Source organism: Liolophura sinensis, chromosome 1 (genome assembly GCF_032854445.1).
Source record: "Liolophura sinensis isolate JHLJ2023 chromosome 1, CUHK_Ljap_v2, whole genome shotgun sequence".
Lineage (NCBI taxonomy): Eukaryota > Metazoa > Mollusca > Polyplacophora > Chitonida > Chitonidae > Liolophura > Liolophura sinensis.
In genome coordinates, this window is record NC_088295.1 from 79,613,634 (window position 1) to 79,635,535 (window position 21,902).

Below are 21,902 nucleotides of genomic sequence, written 5' to 3' on the forward strand. Positions count from 1 at the left end.
CTGCATGTTGTGCTATTTTAGGCATATTCACTGTACATTATTTATACATGCACATTAACCGCGACATACGTCAGCTCTCCTTATTAAATCGCTCCTAACACATACAGTTAAATGCGCACTTTTGCATAATTCGATCGTAATCCGAAAATTCTCATTATGCATTTATTTATTCCTCTGAAGATCCTGGTGTCGGTATGGACGGTTATCAATACAGCACTGATACTTAGACAGGTCCGTCACCTGAACTGGATGCACGCTCTGCCAGAGTATTGACATTAGCTATTTAGCTTCCTCTAACAGGCGGTCGGCGATCAGCTGCTTGCTGGCTCTCCCTCATTTGTGACTGACGTCCAGGCTGTCCGCCATCAACAGCCTGTACACGGACCAGGCCTCCCTACCCTGCTGTTGGCAATGACGACTTCCATGTGCGGTTTGATTTATGGTCGTGTTACTATAATTGTACCGGATGGATTTCGCCATACGACTTAGTATGATCAGTTGATATGCGCACAAGGAATCACGAACACAAGAGTCATCTGAGCAAAACGAGAAACGACATTCTGTACACACACTCCTGTACACGGATCTGAAATTACAACATCGCAGACCGTGATATAACGTGTTGGGAACATAACACTGGATATGAAGAGAAACAGATTTGTCGGAGGAGATAACTAGAGCGATGAAAAGCCCCTGCATACGACGACAAGGCATGATTATGGATGTGGAGGACGAGACAGACCAAAGCGATGATTATGACTATATGGGATATGATTACACGACGCTTAATGAGGATGCTGCCTTCGCCAACACCATACCGTCCTGGAACTTGTACTGTAAGTAAACACATTAGGCTACTGTGTATAACCCGGTGGACGATAGACCTGTGGCCTGACAGTAGGGGATATGGAACGTAGTCTCCATATACTGTTCACCATACTGTATACAGTTGACCCAGATGGCAATGTCATCCGACTGTGGACGACCTCATTTTGTTAAATTATGGAATTATGAATTGTGTGACCTGATATAGTATATAGCAGGATATAATGTGTTCTCTATATGTTATGTATGTGTGATAGAGCAACGCCTGTAACGGTCACCCTATTCTATACACTGTATGTATTGTTATGAAAGCATATATAGGCGTATAGTCTGTAGTGTCCGGTAAACAAGTAACACATTCATGAAGCCGCCATATACACAGTGTTATTCAGGGTTATTGATTCCCTACCCAGTGGTGTCATTAGTTTGAAATTCGTCTTTCCTCGTCGATAAAATTTGGCAATTTATTTTCAGTGGTGCTATTCCATTTAAATGGTAAACCTCCCCCTAAACGCTGGGGTTATTGTCCAGAAGCTATGCGATTCTTGTATATAGCATTGCCATGACAGTTCGCATGGCAGTAGCAGCTGTATTGTATAACAGATTTTGTCAATACACTGCGCTGTAAAATACGACTTCTAGCTAGGTCAATCGGGCTCTATTTTCAAACTCCATTGAGAGAAGAAATCAATTTTGGGGCCGCGGATGGGGTGTTCTTTCAGCTAGATTACATTTGCTGCTTCATTCCTCACTTAGTCCGCCTGGCTTGTCAGGGGGCGTTGTTCCCAAACCGTATTGCTTGTAAATCAATGAATGTAGAATGAGATGGGCTAACGTTTTCTTGGCAGTACGCATATTTTACTTCCTTTTTTGGTAGATTTTACAGACGACGCTCTATACCCTCGCGACAAGCTGATATGACAGAAGACACGGGCTTTTTTTAAACAACCTGATCAATAATTTCATTTGTTCGAGAGATTGGGCGGTGGAGGTTGTGGCCAGCTGATCATCAAGTATATCAGCTGAGCAAGGGAAAGGGAGAGATAGTCCATGGGCCAAAGCCCAAAATTTCCCAATTTGGTATCACCCAGGGTGGCGAAATCTCCGTGCTGTTTTTCATGATAATCCTTGAGACGTTTTTTCTGCTTTACTGCTGGGATAGTGTGCGCGCATTTCATCCCTAAAGAGCGAATATCTTGAGATCTATCAAACAACGTTTTGGGTGAAATGCTCTGGATGTAGGTGTTGTATCCCTACAAAATCTTCCACAAGTAATAGTTACAAGATAATCACAATCATGTTTGGATAGTACAGTCAAGTCTTTGTCAGTGTGTTTGATAATGCTGCTGAACTAGCAGGCATGTTACTTTACAGAAATTTGTCCATGTTCAAGTCCCGTTGACTGATGTCCACCTCCCGTGGTAGGATGTTCCGCGAACCTAATCTTCTCGCAATATCAAGGATTCAGAGTCATCAAAACAATGGATGATGCCTGGCAGCTCCATTTGCATAGCAGTGTCTTCATCAACGAATGATATTTCCATTAATTAAGAAATAATTTGCTTCAGGGTCCATTCAGTTAATGCATTTATGGCTCTGTACAAGTATGTATGTGCATTTTTATGTTGTAATTAAGCATTCTGCATTTATCAGGTTTCCAAAAACTTATGTGACATCACTGTTGACAATATCGTCAGAAAAAGCAAATGAAGTATCCAGTGTTTAAAGGCAATTTACTAGGTTGTGGAAATTTAAAAAAAAGTATTTCGTCTGACATATAATAGTGTTTCTTTTTCTCTGTTTTGGTCTTAAATCTCAAAGTAGACATTTACACTCTGCCAAGAGTATTACGGAATAATTTAGTCCCTAATCTTAGTATTTGGCGGTACTTGCAATTACCGGTGTTGTTAACTGAGAGTCAAAAAATCTGATCAAAGCTTTGCTCTGGCATTATAGTTTTCGACATGTAGATCACATGTAAGGAAATGACACGAACGTTTACTTACCTGAGCAAATCTATCTTATCTCCGAATTATAATAGGTGTAAATAAAAGAGCTACACAGCTAGGGATATAAACTGTTGATAAACTGTTATCAACCCAGCTGAAAACCAAGCAAATTATACATGTAAATGTACAGATCAACTGAATATTCAGCTAATAAGGTACATGAAACACCCACAAAATGTGGACTGCTCAATTTTCTTTGCTTCCTAAACAATCCCAACCACCCTTTTAAATTGGTCTTACTAACTGAGAGTCCACGACATATTGTTTCTCTTGCTTTTTCTAATTTGTGCCACGCCTTATGAGGTGATTTTTCATTTTATCAAAATATGCGATAAAGCTACCATTGCAGAAAGGCTTTCATGTCTTAATTTACTTCTGCTGACCCTATAAACATGTTTGTACCACTTAGGTTTGGCCACTTCAGGTGCTATCAATGTCATGTCTGGTCCACGGACTAAGAGCGTGTGCCAAGGAGAGAGCGTGTGACACAAAGCCTAACCCAAACAAGTGGTTCAGTATTGGTGCAACGCTTCTGTGTAATGGATGGGTCCCGGGTCAACTGGATCTCTGAGTAACCCCTCCCTGAACCCGGTCATCGCAGATACATGTACACATACAGCTATACTAATATACACAATAATGCCAGGAGCCAACTGAGACGGATTCCAGCTAATCGATTGACACCTTTCTCAAACGGTGCATGTACATCGCTGGCAATGCGAGTTGGGATACTAACCAGCTGCATTAGACATGTCCGCGGATCTAGATAAACGTATGGGGTCACTATTACTAACCGCACAGCTGGGTTAGAGACATCCGTAAATCGTGATATCCTTACTGGTCACTACTGTTTATCTTTCAGCAGGGTTAAAAACATGCATACGTCGTGACAACCGCTCTGGTCACTATTGTATATCACACTGTTGGGTTAGAGACATCTACTTATCGTGACACGCGCTCTGGTCACTGTTGTATATGACACTGTTCAATTAGAGACACCCACACTGGCCACTCTTGTATATCACACAGCTGGGTTAGACATTCATACATCGTGGTACCCACACTGTCCACCATTGTACATCACACATCGGGGTTATAGGCATCTGTATATCGTGACTCCCACACTGCCCACTATTGTATATCACACTGTTGGGTAAAACATCCATATATCGTGGTACCCACACTGGCCACTATCGTATATCACACAGCAGGGTTAGGGACATCTGTACATCGTGACTCCCATACTGCTCACTACTGTATAAAACACTGTTTGGTTAGAGACACCCGTCCATCATGACACATGCACTGGTCACTATTGTATATTATACAGCTGGATTAGAGACATCCGTATACCATGACACCCGCAGTGGTCACTATTATATATCACACTGTTGGGTTATAGACATCCGTATGTCATGACACTTGCGTTTGTCAGAATGGTATATTATTCCGTTACACCGGATGCCTTGGTATATCGAGACACCCACACTAGTGAATGTGGTATATCACAGTGGTGTCCAGTGCCAATTGACTGATTAAGCATTAAGGCTCGCTTTATGAATCTCTCGCCACACTGCGCCAAACTCATTTATCATGGTAGGGTATCCCTTCACTATTTGGTGGTATGGAAATTAGGGGTGGTTCGATTTTCAATCGCTTTGTAAAACAGGCCGCAACTACACAATGTATATCCTCTAATCAGTAGACCCATAGGTTGTATTTATTTATTTATTTATTTATTTATTTATCTGATTGGTGTTTTACGTCGTACTTCCCTATAGGTTGTAAGGCATTCTGTTGGCAAAATGAAAATGATGAAATCTTGCCCATCGTGTTAATATCTGTGCCTGTGAAATGCATCATTCAGCACACCTATGCTTATATGATGCCTAAATGTCCTGAAAGATGGATAAGTGCATAATTTAGATGGAACAGCAAAAAATACAATGCACAGACTTGGTCAGATTTTGCGGCATTTGGGCTGAGAATTTCCATAGCCGATGCAGTCTTACACTTCATTTATCGGTGATACAGGGCACACCCCATTGCCCTTCCACAAGAGTGATTAAATTAGTGCTTGCAATTTCTGTATGTCATCTCTGACTGTTTGCATGGCTTTCATGAGGCAGTTAAGAGAAATGCAGGTAAAGAATCTGAAGCATGTATGATTATTCAGCGCCTTAATCATATTATATCTAACCTAATTAATGCAGCATTATTAATCGCGAAGATATAGGTTACTACACTGGGCGTATATAGAATGGTGTTCGATAATAGGTTTGAAGTGAAAGATCAGAAGAGAACAATCCGACGTTCACGGTATTCCGTTTAGGTCATAAACATTATTAGTGTGTTTAGTTCTTAAACATGAAGAACATTCGGTGACCGTAACTAAAGGTAATGGCCCATATGCCTATATCCACAGAACAACCTTTAACGACGTGCTATGTCGGCCTATCATTCAGCCAGGCTTTCTTCTTTGGTTCTGCAAGGATCCATATGCCCACCAGAACGTTGCTCATGACAGATACTCTGATTTCAATCAATAATTGAATGTACAGAATGCATGATATCGTACAGGTGAAAGGTGGAGCGAAGTAGCCTGAACACCGATAAAATCGGCATGTGTGTTAAACTTAGTGATATGCATACATGCACCAATGAATCAATGTTATTGATTTTATTTCAACATAAGTCATGTTGAAATCGTAGTTTCGAACACTTTTATTAAACATCTAACAAACCAAACTTAACTTAAGGATCTAACTTAACCCATATCCGGATGTGTTCAAGACATCAGAATACATCCTGGTTCATATTAAGCACTGTTTACATTCTTGTATACACTATCTACTTCCTTCAGAACTATGAGCCCTATGCACGTGCATAATTATATGTTCTCAAGGGTCAGATAATTTATCCTTCTGACCATACAACTCGCCTGTAGACTACTACTAAGTTGCATCTTCGACGATACACTTTATATAGAGAAGCTGTTTAGGTGATAAGTGTTGTGGAATCCAGTACAGACGTCTGATATTTATACATGATGATGTCTAAACTATTATCTGTGGAGATACAAATGTCTCTTCTCCGACTTTGTTGTCTATGTCATGCGCTCCGTATTTGGAAGACGTGACATTTCCTGTTTTCAATTTCTGGCAGTTGTCTGTGTAAACATATACAGTATGGCTGAAATATTTCCGATGTGGCGTTAATCGATAATCATGACAAGTTCATGCCATTTCAGACAGATTCAATCACTAATGTTATAGCTGCTTTTGTTAACTTATTACCTATGATTTGTTAACTTGATATCTGAATAAAGTTTCAATGGTTTATTCTGACAATGTTATTTCATTTGATAGCGGTACATATGCGATAAACAGATCAAAGTGTCTCGTCTTTGTCATTTTTAGAGCTGACTAAAGCTCAAGCACTGCTACAGGCTTTGACTTTTACATATACTCTTTATTAATGAGGTGTGCTATTGTTCATAATAATGTGTGTAACTGGGCAATTTATAGATAAAGAATAATAACGCGTCTGCTTCTAAGTCCCCCAAGTTGGTCAGTAGGGACATGTATATGCACCTGAGCACATGTACAGCTTTTAACGCTGGTCTCAAAACACCACACTTTGGCAGCTGTGACTGTCAGCTGTTTGAATTAGTGCATGTACCGGTACATACAAAGAACAGCTTGCATGGTGGCAGTTTCACTAGAGATTTTTTAGTTTATCGTAAATAAAAAGAAAATAACAAAACAATAATCATAAATAATATGATCGGTGACAGATAAAAATAGAATTTGATGTTTGTGAGGCACGTGCACGTATACAGTTATGTACAATGACGCATAGGAAGTAAGAGTTCTCGCACACAGTAAGAAGTCTACGACTATGTGCTAAGCCTCTTTGAAACACATATACAGGGAAGTTCAGTTGAGCCTCAACCACGAAGAAGTATAGTTCTCTGAGTTATATAAAAAAACCAACACATCATTAAATCTCTCACCGCCAGAAGTAGAATCAGAGGTTAGATGAGAGCAGATTCTTGTCGATTATGTTTTACAAATAAATACGAAGAAATTCATTTATGTTACATACTATATTGTGTAAATGTTGTTATAATTGTCCACGTATAAATCGATACATAGAGTTACATATTTCTGTTTTCCTTTATTTTCTGATTGTATTTCTGATTATTTAGGTGTTAATGTAACTGTTGAGATAGAAAACCCCAATCGGTTTTATTCCAGGCTGTTTTTTTTCTATACACTATTCATTTTCTGTAAAGAATATTATCCTAAAGGGAGTAGATGAAGTAATATACATACAGGAACATCAAGTGATATATGTTTATTTCAAATACTTGGATACAGAGGTGCTATCAGTAGCACATACATGTTTCAATGTTGTGAAAAAAGTAATCCAGCGATAATTACAGTAGAGAGTCTGTCTCAAGTTCACTGGTTCTACAATTAGAATGTATTCTCCGTAATCAAGAAAAAAGAGTTAATCTGAAAATGAAAAATCGTTGGCTATTACTGGGGCAATTATCTGATGAGAAAGTTTGACATTATCGAGCTCTCTGCAAAATCCATTTCCTCTTCACAGCAAATTAGCTGGCCAACTTAATCCTTATAACTCTGTTCTGTTAAATATTTGAATGTAAATTCTCTGCACGTACAGGATTTTTTGTTGAACAAAGTTCCGTAAAGTTTGATTAGCAATTCATGGCTACATGTTTTTCACTCATACCTTCTTGTGTTACATAACCCTTATTCTTGAAATTCCATGCGAGGCTGCTGGAATTCTAAATGGATGTTTTATTCCGTTTTATTTTTTAGTGTACTACCTACAGGTGGAGTCCCCAAAATCCAAACCGGTACTTTGCCCTGAAAAGGTATGTGTTCACACAAACTTCATCCCACCACTCAATGTCTGCAACGCTTACCTGTCCAGCTTTAGTAAGCTTAAGCACTGTTCGCCTGGACATGCCCAAGCCGGGTCCATCAGTACGCGCTCAGTTACTAGTATCTCTAAATAATAAATGCGCTCTACCAATCATTGAACAATGCCTTTTAACCGTAACCCTATCGGGGTACCTTTGTTGTGTATGAAGTAAAATTTAATTAATGGGTTAATGTCACAAGTGCTGACGACATGTATACTGTATGTCGTCTTGAATACGAATGTTTTAGTTTGTATAACTAAATATATTCGCAAAACTCACAAATGCTTTACTAATAGCTGCGTACATACGCTTAGCTCATCCATTTGCCGAGTGGCCAATGGATTAACTGTGTACAGTGTTCACAACTGACAATAATTCTGTTCTTATTCTTCAGTTTGAATGTAAACCTGCCCAGTACGGACTGGAGTAAGTGACAACGTTATTTTCTTTTAGCCTTCCTCAGGCAAACAGTGTATAACAAAATTACGAAACAAATCCATCATTTATTACTAGGAAGCCTATTTATCCGATGGAATGTCTAACGATGCAAGCAATGTACAGCTTTGTATGGTGGCTGACGCCCTTCTCTGCAGTTTTGTTTAGCAGTTTAGTGTCGCTTGATTTGAAGCTGTCAGTATCTGTTTGAGCACTTCACAGCATGTTAAACCTACATAAAGTCCTTTTGTAATTCAATATGGGCGTGACTGTATCATATTCAGTGTCATTTATTTACTTATTGCCGAGGGTAGGCCTATTCATAACTCAATGTCATCACTACGATGGCGGTTTTGCTTTTCTGTAGAAATGTATGAATGGATTTTATAGCAATAGTTGGTTCTATTCTGGTTGTAAGACAAGTGATGATGTGGTAACTGCTATCTGTTTGGCTGGTTGTAAGACAAGTGATGATATGGTGACTTCTATATGTATGGCTGGTTGTAAGACAGATGATGATGTGATGACTGCTATCTGTTTGGCTGGTTGTAAGGCAAGTGATGATGTGGTCAGTGCTATCTGTATGGCTGGTTGTAAGACAGGTGATGATATGGTGACTGCTATCTGTATGGCTGGTTGTAAGACAAGTGATGACGTGGTGACTGCTGGCTGGTTGTGCGACAATTGATGATGTGGTGACTGCTATCTGTATGGCTGGTTGTAAGACAGGTGATGATGTGGTGACTACTATCTGTATGGCTGGTTGTGCGACAAGTGATGATGTGGTGACTGCTACCTGTATGGCTGGTTATGAGACAAGTGATGATGTGGTGACTGCCATCTGTATGGCTGGTTGTGCGACAAGTGATGATGTGGTGACTACTATCTGTATGGCTGGTTGTGCGACAAGTGATGATATGGTGACTACTATCTGTATGGCTGGTTGTGAGACAAGTGATGATATGGTGACTGCTATCTGTTTGGCTGGTTGTGAGACAAGTGATGATGTGGTGACTGCTATCTGTTTGGCTGGTTGTGAGGCAAGTCATGATGTGGTTACTGCTATCTGTATGGGTGGTTGTAAGACAATTCATGATATGGTGACTGCTATCTGTATGGCTGGTTGTGCAACAAGTGATGATGTGGTGACTGCTATCTGTTTGGCTAATTGTGCGACAAGTGATGATGTGGTGACTGCTATCTGTTTGGCTGGTTGTGAGACAAGTGATGATGTGGTGACTGCTATCTGTATGGCTGGTTGTGAGACAAGGGATGATATGGTGACTGCTATCTGTTTGGCTGGTTGTGCGACAAGTGATGATGTGGTGACTGCTGGCTGGTTGTAAGACAATTGATGATATGGTGACTGCTATCTGTTTGGCTGGTTGTGCGACAGGTGATGATGTGGTGACTGCTATCTGTATGCCTCGTTGTGCGACAAGTGATGATGTGGTGACTGCTACTTGTAGGTGGCAATATAGTCATTTATCTACAATGCGCATAGCTCATAGATCCTGATTGCGTGATGAATGTTATCCATGTGTCTGAGAACAGTAATATATTCTTGAGCACCTTCAAGATATGGCATGAAAGTACAATCATTCTTGGTTTTAGACATACATAATCAACTTAAATTGAACATTTCGTGACTATACAATAGGGGCCTAAATGTTACTGCCCCAAGGGGTTAGGTTCCCACAAGCGGGAGTTTCGGGCTCTGTCATACAGTGCACGTAAGACAGATTAGTCTTCATAGATGTCTTGTCTATGGGACTGAGAGTACGTGAGAATGGGGTTGCAATTATCTGTGGGACTACACGTGCGTGATAATGGGATGACGGTTATCTGACGGACTGAGTCTACGTGATAATGAGGCAACGGTTATCTGTGGGTCTGAAAGTACGTGATAATGGGATGACTGTTATCTGTGAGACAAAGTAAATGATAATGAGGTGACTGTCACCTGTTGGATGACTGTTACCTGTTGTCTGTTGGGCTGCTAATTGTGGTGTGATAACGGCCATTTAGTTGTTGAATTAGTATGGGCATGGTGACTGGTGACTGAGTATTAATGATGTGCTTAGATATCTGTGCCTGCATGCGAGTAAGTGGTGATGTGGCGACTTTTATACATCACCACTTACTAATGTAACTAATAGTGTAACTAATATTGAGTTATGGCGTGGTTGTCGTTACACTTGACTGTGACTGAATATCGGTGATGCTAAGGCAACTGATGTACATGCTGCTGAGAGTCAGTGATGACGTGGTGACTGTCGCACATTTTACTGAGAGTCAGTGGTGATGTGATTACTATCGCACGTGTTGTTGATCGAGTCAGTAATGGTATGGTGACCATTAAACGTGTGGCTGAGTCAGTGATGGTGTGGCGACTGTTGCACGTGTTGTTGAGAGTCATTGATGATGTGACGACTGCTACACGTGTGATTGAGAGTCAGTGATGATGTGGTGACTGTTACACGTGTGACTGAGAATCGGAGATGATGTAGTGACTGTTGCATGGCGACGGGTGCACGCGTGATTGAGAGTCAGTGATGATGCGGCGACGGGTGCACGCGTGATTGAGAATCAGTGATGATGTAGCGACTCGTACACGTGTCATTGGGTGTCAATGATGATATATCACAACTGTTATTTGTGGTGTAAAGGGTAAAGGGTTATTTGTTGGCGCAGATATCACGGAAACTTGAGCCGAGACCAGGTAGAAGATCTGTTGTCTAAGGCGGGAGATGGTTCATTTCTTGTACGAGATAGTGAACATGGGGACGGGGAATACAGACTGGCAATCAGGTAAGGTCTCAATCACCTCAGTCTCTGGCATAAGTACATGTTGTGACGGACTTCCTTGTCTTATCACAGTCGTAAAATGAGACACCGTCAATTGCTTTGAAAAGTTGTCAATTGCACTGAAAGGTTGTGGGAGTATTGAATTTAATTTATGTCCTACTACGACCATGAATACGGCTTAAGTCACTGGACTGTGAATTACTTCCTGGAATATATAGAACAGTATCATTTTCGCTACAATATCGAGTTTCATGCGCTAATATGCTAACCCACCCAAGTGCCGTTACACAGTGGTAACATTTGGGAAAACACCGCCATAAGCTTCAAAGTCATGTGACTTATTTTTACAGCAAACCACAATTTTGACTGTATTTACGTGGTAATTATCTCGACATAAACTGTTTCACTATTACCGTTTAACAGATTTTTCTTTTGTTATTTTTGCTTCTGGCTACTTAGTTGCTCGAAGTTAAGCATCTCAATAGTTTACAGGTTTGATGCATTGTCTGTAGCGCAGGATATATAGTAGCCAGCTTCTGAAGTCATCATCTCCTGTATCTCAATATATCAACTATTATATTTCATAGGCGTGGATAGCATGTCTCCGATAGAGAACAGGTTCAAAACCGGTCTCCAGGGGAGGCTACTTTGAGAAAAACAGAAATTGTTTGCATTCGTTATAAATATATCCACAGATTAAGATCTAAATGGCTGAGCATTTCACTGAAGAAGTTTGGTTTAAGATCTAGCAGTCATATTATCTACGACCATTCTATGCAAATGAAAAAGAAGTAACTAACCAACATCATTGCCATCCTTAAAGCTGAGAAATCAGTTGGTAATGTCGGTGTGCTTGCTTTCTCTCACAACTATCGATGACCTGTTAAAAAGCTTGAGCTTGAGCGTTGGCCTTTTGAACTTTACTTTCTACTCTTTCATTCAATAGGTTTTGTCCAGTTTCCCTCTGACAGTTTATTGGATGGGAGGTTACATGAAACCTTTACAAAGGTTTCCCCGCCCGCCAGCCTTATCAGTTATTCACATGCAGCTAGCAAATAGAACTCCACTTACGAAACTCACGCCGTGGTATTAGTGTAATTTTTAAGAAATTCTTAAACCCCTATCGAAACAAAAAAATAAAAAAATAAATAAACCAAGTAATTGTCGGCAATGTTACAAATGCCTTGCAAATGTAGTAATTTTGCATGAGACACAGAACATGTTTTACGTTTGATTTCCGTTGTTCTTCTTCAGATTTGATGAAACTGTTCGTCACTTCAAACTGTTCTACGACGGCCAGCATTATGTGGGAGAGAAACGTTTCAATTCTCTGACGGACTTAGTCCAAGATGGCCTTATAACCTTTTATATAGAGGCCAAGGCAGGTTGTTACCTGGACGATATGGCGAATGAGACAGCGTACGCAAACTCACCGTTTGGAAAATTAACGACCCCTCAAGAGGGTCAGTTTAAAGAACTTCTGATGAGGACTGTCCGGAAGACGAAGAACATGATGGCGTTGTTAGGCGCAGTGTCGTGTAAAGTAAGAACGAGAATCTCTTTGAACGCACAATACTGAGTTGTACATGATGTTAGCAGTAGTCCAAAATGCATTAAAGGGTAAACGTTCTGTATGATGCCCAGAGATACTGTATGCGATCGTTTTGAAAATGCTTGTGTCAACGGCTGGATCTCCTGACACCGACGGTGTCTCAGCGCCGTCTCAGCGTCTGTTGTTTTGTGGAGGAGGTTGGCGTGGGGTGGGGGGGGGGGATTCGGTGGACATCATGTCATTGCCTATGTATCCGAGCATCTAAATCCCACGGTTTGACGAAAGAACATATTGTCCTATATCTTAGTGCCTGTAGCATCGGTCTTTGTTGTGGTATTACCCTCTGTGGCTCTACTCACTACATAGTACAGTATATTAACGTGACTCATGCATCTTATGCGCTTGAGAAAAATGATGAGCTTCACGAAATAGTAGAAAGAATCAACTTTCTACGGAACAACCAAATAAAGCCATTTTTGAAAATTACACTGAATAAAGGCTACACCATAAATATACAGATGATCAGGTTGTTCAGAATCGTATGTATTGTGGGAAGCACTTTACAGGTACTTGGTAGAAATAAAATCCGGAGCTATTTTATCGAAGCAAAGTGAGATATGCTTCAAACTATAAATGAAAGAATATATAGCAAAAGCAGTTACTTTTAGAAAGCATCTGTTTTTAACTTTTACAGGATGCCACTGACAGTTCGTGGATGGATGACTGTTCGTCGGAAGTGTATGAGAAGCCTCATCGGTTTAAGGTATTGTACCAAGATGGAGTAGTCCACCGTTTAATATTATGCAGTAGCCAGGGAATGAACTGTACAAAGCTAGGTAAAAATACTTTTCTAGGTTAGAAAAATAAAATCTATAGTTTAACTCCTCGTTGACATAAACTCTGTCAAAAAAGAAACGCAACCCCTGTCCTCGGATATCAAAAACTCGTTCGAATAAAGTTATTGTTTCCAAACTAAATTTTAGCCAAATGTAATGAAATTATACACGTTTTTAATGAAGATTACCATCCAAACAACTGCCTTTTCTCTCCTAAGTGTATTTTATTGCTTATTACGTCACAACGCATGGGGTGACCCTGTTGACTTCGCACACAGAACCATTCACCTGCAAATCATGTCAATGGCAGTTATAGTGTGGGGGTGTATAAAAGCCCATGTGCTTTCGTATTTTATTCATTCATTCGTCGACGAAAGGCAGTCGGTAAAATGCCGCGACTGAGTGCTGCCGACCGAAATATCGCCATTGGTCGTCTTCAAGCCGGAGAAAGTTTTTGTACTATTGCACGACACCTAAATGTTCAGAAAACAACGATATCCCGACTTTGGAGCCGTTACAACAACTTTAATTCGACCAACGATCGCCCGAGAAGTGGAAGGCCAAGAATCACGACCCCACTTCAAGATCGGTGCATCCGGGTCCTTCACCTGCGTAATCGGCATGCCCTACCAACCGTGACTGCCACACAAATACCAGGTTTGAGGAGAGTGTCGACTCAAACGATTAGGAACCGTCTGAAAGAAGCGGGTTTACGTGCCTGTAGACCAGTAGTTGGACCTGTACTACGCCCCTTACATCGACGCCTACGACTCAGGTGGTGCAACAACGTAAGGATATGGACTTTACAAAACTGGAGGCGCATCTGGTTTTCTGATGAATCCCGTTTTCTTTTGACACGTCACGACGGAAGACAGCGTGTGTATAGGAGACGTCATGAACGCTTTGCGCCCATCTGCGTCCGGCAGGTGGACAGATTTGGCGGAGGCAGTGTTATGGTTTGGGGAGCCATCTCGTACAACCAGAAATCAGACTTGGTGATCGTTCCAGGGAACCTGACAGCCCAACGTTACATCAACCACGTGTTACAGCCTCACCTTCTCCCGATTATTGACCGACAGACACAGCTTTTTCAACAGGACAACGCCAGGCCTCATACTGCACGTGCAACAATGAACTTTCTGCAGGATTCCAACGTCAATGTCTTGCCGTGGCCCTCTAAATCACCAGACCTCAACCCTATTGAACACCTGTGGGATACTCTAGATCGACACGTGCGTCAACGTCAGCCACCGCCACAGACGCTTCAACAGCTCGCCGTTGCGTTACAGGAGGAGTGGAGGGCCATTCCCCAGGAGAGAATCAGGCGTCTTATCCGTTCTTGCCGTGCAGTGATTGCAGCTCGTGGTGGTCATACGAGATACTGAGAAAGACGCCCCCTGGTGAGCAACTGGTGTCTGTGAGATGACTTTTGAAAAGACAGTTTTAAACATGACCATCTTGATTATTATTCTGCCAAATTTCTGACTTCTGTCTTCAATAAGAAAAAGTTGTGCCGTCCTAAAACTAAATATTAAAATCTCTAAAATACGGGTGTTGCGTTTCTTTTTTGACAGAGTTTATAAGGCTAATATTTGTAAAAATGGTATATTTATGGCATCTCTTGGTTTCCACATAAGCCTTACACTTTGTTACAAACTGTGTAGTTGACTGAAATTAAGTTAGTGATACATGGTTCGCTGGGGATTCCGACAGCGTTGAAATTAATCAAACTGCGATCAAATCATGATCTTATTTGCATACACAGCGGAGGTAAACTTCCGAAACTCCGCTCACCTTTAGCTTTTGTTTTTATGTGTAGAAAATGGAGGATAAATATCTATGCGACGAATATAGCTTAAATGCTGAAATGTTGCACTTGATAAAATAGAACCCTTTTTCATACTAAATTAGAGAAATGACTTTTATCAGAACTAAATGGTTGACACATTTAGGTAATAGTCGTTCGCATTTCCAGATGAAATGTCAAATATGAATCAATTAATGCCGCTGTCATTTGCAGACGAACACGTTCAAAGGGTTGCACTGGTGTGACTTGTGTGCCAACTTTCTCTGGGGTATCGTTCAGCAGGGAGTCAAATGTCAAGGTAATTATGATAACAACAACTTGGCAACCATCTTGAAGGGATGACACACCTGATGAGAGTTACACTATCCGCTTATAAAATGTGTCCGACGCCACCTCGTATGTAGATATTGAATGTTTTCACAAACTTCATTCACCCATCAGTGAACATTGACGGTTTCGGCAGCTGTATCCACCCAAATAATAGACAGTAAAAGTTGTCGTCTAACTCTCTCCACCCTTGTATACACAGTTAATGTTGTCGTCTAACTCTCTCCACCCATGTATAGACAGTAAACGTTGTCGTCTAACTCTCTCCACTCATGTATAGACAGTAAACGTTGTCGACTAACTCTCTCTACTCATGTATAGGCAGTAAACGTTGTCGTCTAACTCTCTCCACCCATGTATAGACAGTAAACGTTGTCGTCTAACTCTCTCTACTCATGTATAGGCAGTAAACGTTGTCGTCTAACTCTCTCCACCCATGTATAGACAGTAAACGTTGCCATCTAGCTCTCTCTCGACCCATTTGTAGACAGTAAACGTTGTCGTCTAACTCTTTCCACCCATGTATAGGCAGTAAACGTTGTCGTCTAACACTCTCCACCCATGTATAGACAGTAAACGTTGCCATCTAGCTCTCTCTCGACCCGTTTATAGACAGTAAACGTTGTCGTCTAACTCTCTCCACCCATGTATAGACAGTTCCTTTCTGTTGAGACATACCTGCCTAATTTAAATATATCTGTGCATGCAAATAAATTATTTTTGCAGTAAGTAAATCTGAGGGCATAAGGAACTATGTGAGCAAAGTTTCCACATCAAAGTATCCAGCTAATCGTCTTTGATATGATGGCATTTATAACCGAAAAAAAACATTACATTGTTATTATTATATTATAACACTTATGAAAGAAGGTCAAAAATACTCTCTATTTTTCCATGAACATCTAACATTCCAATCTCTATTTTTATGCAAATATCCATATTAACCAATGTGCTAGTCTAGTTTAATACAATCTGGTTTTTAAAAAGTGAGAGGCAAGAAAAATTTCACCATAGTCTATTTTATGGGTTGTCCAGGTGTGACAGTAAATATAACTTTGTGAATATAGCTGTTAAAATTGTCTTTCTAAACACAGCTTTATTGTGTGTTTTCAGATTGTGGTTTCAAAGCTCACGTGAAATGTGCCTTTATAGTTCCTAACAACTGCCTACCAAGTATGAAGTATGTAAAGAAGGTATTCGGAGTAGACTTGACAACTGTGTGTAAAGCCCAGAAAAACACAGTGCCCACAATAGTTCAAAAATGTATCGAGGAAATCGATGCTAAAGGTAAGAGGTAGCCCACAGACAGCGTGAATTATTGGGATATGGTAAAAATTGTACAAAGGCAAAATGTTACACCGCTTATCATACTATAAACAAAAGTACATCATGCTATAAATGTTTGTTTCTAAATTCGAATAAAGGGTCTTCCATAGCCTAATTGTTAGCGTGCTACCGCAGCACATTGACCCAGGAGCTCTGTCACCAATACGATCGCTTGGAGTTAAATTCCAGCCTATGTTGATTCCCTCTCCGCAGGTACCTGAGAAGGTCTTGCAGCAACCTGCGGATGGTATTGAGTTTAAATTCGATTACAATGTGTTTATTATTAAGCTATGCTCCCGACAAAACTATCTGTTAGCTCATTGTTTCAAATTTTATTTAACATTTTTAGCGGAGTCTTTGATTTTGATGAGTATTTGACCGTTTTTTGTTTTTAGGGCTGAATGAGATGGGTATATACAGAGTGGCTGGAGAGAGTTCGGATGTGGAGGCTATCAGGAAGGCGCATGACAGAGGTGAGACGCGCAGGTTCTCGAGTTTATTTTTGCAGTTAAACAACTCCACACTTCAACTCCACATTAAAATTTACAAGCGAAAACTTTACTGATAAGATTGTGATACATTTTATCTAAAGTATCATGCATGATTACATGGCCCTTAACGAAACTTAACGAAAAGACAACGTTAAAGTGATAATATTTTTGTATTGATACTTTTGTTATTAACAATAACCCTCAACTTGCAGACCGGAAATCCGGAGAAGTACCCAAGTTCAAAAGTTCCGGGGACCATATCCACACAGTAGCTAGTGTTCTCAAATTGTTCTTCCGAATGTTACCCATTCCGCTCATCACATTTCATGTTTATCCCAAGCTGCTAGCATCCACAAGTAAGTTTGCACGAAACTGTCAGTGGATCTAGGCATTTTGCATATTATTAAATTAGGCAATGTCATGAAAGCAATAAAACCATGATCTTGTTCCACAAAGCATGAAGACGTTGGTTAAGATAATCTTGCTAAACTACAGGTACCAAGGCTACAAATCTCTGTAACGCCATGCGCTATCATGTAATCCTTACACTGCCTGAATTGTAACTGACTGAATACCAAAATAAGCGACTCCGTGTTTTTTTTTCAACCTAACTCGGTCATCAGGATATGCCACAAATTGCAACACAAATTATGCCCATATTTATATCATCGTTGGTCATACTTGTAGCGCCCAAAACTCTATCTGGAAGCCGGCGAGTACAGCTGATGCGAGAGGCTCTGAAGGAGTTACCTGCCGCTCATTACCAGACCCTCAAGTACCTGATTGCCCATCTCAGCAGGTACATCCTTGTCAAACCAGTTGAAGTTTTTTTTAAAAAAAAGTGTTTATATTGTTGAAATGAAATGTTTGTCAAGATTCGCACATGTATACCTGTAATAAATGTCAGTAAGTTTCAGTTCTTAGTAGGTATTAATGTTTATACGGTCCAAAAGTTCTTGTACTTAACAACAAAGGTGACGTGAATTGAATACATACTTTTAACATCGGGCAGCAACAGATGGTTAAAGAGCTGGATGGGTGCAATGGTCAGGCCGTTGACCGGTGAGGTCGCGTGTTCAGATCCAGCTTTCACTGTTTCCAATGTGACTATGAGCCTGTAGGTTTGTCAGACATTTGGCGAAAGAAGGTGGTTTAGTCCAGGCACTCCAGGTTTCTCAACATATTAACCTCACTGCTGTCATTTAAATGAAAAATTCTAGAGGGCAGCGTTAAACACCAATGAAATACATACATAAATATCCGAGTAAAGTGGGGTGCGAAGCAATTTTAAGAATCATCAAAAATTTATACAATAATTTGAATTCAGTTAGATCAAATTATAACCTTTATCATAAGGTAAATAACCTTGTAAATGAGCAATATGTTTACACGGAATAAAATGATAGAACTGAATAAAAGAGAGATCAGATGTTGAAATCATGCGTCCTGTTTTTTCCCCACGTGCTAAGTCTCGTTCTCTGTTTGTGTGCTGTTATAGAGTGGAGCAGAGGAAGGAAGTGAACAAAATGTCTCCTGAAAACCTGGCTATAGTATTCGCCCCGACTATCATGAGGGCTAAGGACGTGGACGGGGACCCTTACTCTGCCTTCAGGAATCTGGAAGCCGAACACCGAGCCGTTACTTACCTCATTGTTTACCAAAGTAAAATATTCTGTGCGTCGTAAAAACGGTTATTGCTGCTGTAGTTCATATGTGAATAGGAGAATGCATCCAAGTTGCTGATGATCTGAAAAATCCGTGTTTAGCCCAGGTTGTATTTTATCGTGCAATTATACCTCCTCACGTCCTACCACCATAGCTCAAAAAGCTTATTTATTTATTCGCATAGCTGCATACCAGTACCAAGAAACTTTGTAAATCCTGAATTATTTGGGATTTTTTTTATCATTTCTATTGAATCTAACCTTCAAATCAGATCAGTTTTTTTTTCTATGGATAGCTGCTGCGATGAGAGACCCATTTTTGGACAGACGATTTTAAGTAGACTAAAACTGATCTTAAATATAGGGTGAACGTCACAGCAATACTGTCAGCCAGGGAGAGACAGGTGTAAACTGGGGAAGACAGCAGTGATTTTTATGAGAGGTCAAGTCTGGGACTTAATCGGCCTCAAACTACAACGAGTAGAATCTATGTGTATGAAGAAAACTGTGAATGGTAACTGTTCAACTGGCTTTAAAGTTTGTAACATGTTTTAATCTGTGATGGTTCTAATTTGAAACCAAGACGCTGTGCGACTGTAGCTTCCGCCTTTCTGTTGATGTAGAGAATATCTGTCTGTTCACACAATATATTTTACGATGAAAACGTGTAACAATCGGATGGTGTTATACCGATAAATGAACAGTACCTGAGCACATTTTATTTTCAGTGTGCATATTAATGCTCAATGAATTTACTATCATAGTTATGTTGTGGTGAAATCATTTTAACATGACGGAGAAACTATTTTCAAGGTTGACGGTACTTTAACTTTCATTGTATTCTTTTATGCTCAAGTGCAGTGAACAGGTGGTGTTGAACACATACCGTTGGTGAAAGACGTGGGATATAATAGTAAACATCGATCAATGATGTTTGTGAATATAGCAAATCTACTGTAAATATTGTTCCATGTTTAGCTCAATTTTTGGTCTTCTTAACGTATCCCTATGCATTATCTCCTCCATGATGGCTTAGTTCTGTGAGAACGATTTGGGATTTCCCCTCAGGTAGTTTGAGTGCCGAAACGAGAAAGGGGAATTCCCAGTACAACTGGCATGCCGGTAGAACTGTGATGGTCAGAGTAGGGAGCTGGCGACTGTGATGTATCTTTGCGATTCGCCGCTGGTTTCTTTGAGGGTTCAGTCCGTGTTTTTGTGAAGAGAAGGCAGAGTATTTTGTATTGCTCCTGACTCCATCTGTACTCAGTATTGTCTGTAGTGTTGGTCTCGTGTCAGGTTGTGTTTTTGCGAACCATGTGTGCCTTCACCATTAGACACTGGCCTGAGGTGCTGATTAGACCACAACACTCGTCCGAATAGTTTCAACTCACCAGGCACATTTCTACGTCTGTATATATTTTTTATATATTGTTAATCTTTTTTCTGCCTTTCCCCCACCGTGTATTGTTTCTGTACATTTCCTCAGTTTAACTCAAGAATCCAAATGGTAATAAGGCCTTAAACGTTATTTTAAGATCCAAAGCTCTACCATGTGTGAAAATGGTTATTGTCAATGAATTGAGGGGATTACGTATGAACGATGACAGCTGCACAACTTCGTATGGATTGTATGCATTCCCAGTGGAACTCTCTGTATTACATGTTTAAAGGTATTTCTGTTTATGTTAGAACCACTTACGACTCATTTGTCAAATTTGATGTGTGGAAAAAAAGACTCACTTAATAGATTCTAATGTTTGTACCTCCGGACTTTATGTTGAATACTTTTGATATTGTCAGTATTTTTCTAGTATTAGATCAGGGAGATCCCGTATCACCAGCCTTTCTATTGATATAAATTTGCTGCATGTATTATAAACCATTCATATATACGTCCTGATTGAGACTGTTTTACCGTTATGACTCTGTACCTTGTGTATATAAATATTTAGTGTAGCTAAATTGTTTGGCCATGACTGTGCCCTTAGGACATAAAATGACTTCCATATTATCGTTGCGGGTATGATGGTATAATTGATGGCGGTATAAGTTTTCCTTGGTCACTTACAGTTTCATTGGTTTTGTGAGAGTGGAAAACCTGCTAACCACGCAGTTTAGGCCCAGAGCGTACTTAAACTTTGTGGGTGTTGTCATCTCGATGTCATCACATTTTACCAGTTTAATCATTTAATACAAAGCTTGTATTTTCACAACAGGGATTGCGCTTTTGTATAAAGAACGCTTTCGTTGCAAAAACACATTAACTTTTCCAGTGCAAATGATATGACTGGTATCTTTTGTGTCTCGTAATTGCCGGTTTGTATCTGACGTATGAATTACTACGGTCTTTTTTTCTGAAAAAAAATCCTATACAAACAAGACACTTCTGAAATGCTCTGCTGTTGCTCGGGAAATTGTGGCGACAAAATGTCGAGCTTAGGTTTGTATCATTTCCCGTATGTAGTCGTAATGTACATGGCGTTACATAATTGAAATACAACTAAATAGATATGTATTTCCTCTGGGGACAGGTCACATGACAGTTTGATTGACAGGCGACTAGGTTGACCATCGGTAATGTTAGTAAACCTACAAATGTATGCCTACCATATTATGTTGTTTGCGCCCATGCCTGCGAACAAAGGACGCAAGGTGTTTGCCAGAGTTATCGTCCTTATATCGGAGTATAGATATCCAATAAAGTTTAGCGTTGTCAATGTTCCATGGTTTTGTGAGTTTATCGGTGATTCCTTCGTTGTTTGTGGTGTTAGGCACAAATGATTTCATCTCAAACAAATTATTTAATTTGCCATTGCTTTATTCCATTCGTATAAAATGAAAATGCATTTTAGAGTGGCGGCACTT

At 40.1% G+C, this 21,902-nt stretch overlaps 1 protein-coding gene across 2 annotated transcripts; it reads left to right on the plus strand.

Annotated features, from left to right (window-relative positions):
• The first annotated feature begins 331 nt into the window (after positions 1-331).
• On the plus strand, positions 332-21,750 carry LOC135474677 (N-chimaerin-like). 2 transcript variants are annotated; one of them, XM_064754234.1, is made up of 12 exons: positions 332-836; positions 7,685-7,740; positions 8,186-8,217; positions 10,921-11,037; positions 12,289-12,577; positions 13,281-13,349; positions 15,443-15,527; positions 16,670-16,843; positions 17,278-17,355; positions 17,586-17,729; positions 18,061-18,172; positions 18,872-21,750. In XM_064754234.1, exons 1-12 carry the CDS (start codon positions 683-685, stop codon positions 19,056-19,058), a joined length of 1,497 nt encoding a protein of 498 aa, XP_064610304.1. In that variant the 5' UTR covers positions 332-682; the 3' UTR covers positions 19,059-21,750. The 2 variants fall into 2 exon arrangements, with proteins under 2 accessions (XP_064610304.1, XP_064610312.1); XM_064754242.1 differs by lacking the exon at positions 8,186-8,217.
• Positions 21,751-21,902: the final 152 nt, after the last annotated feature.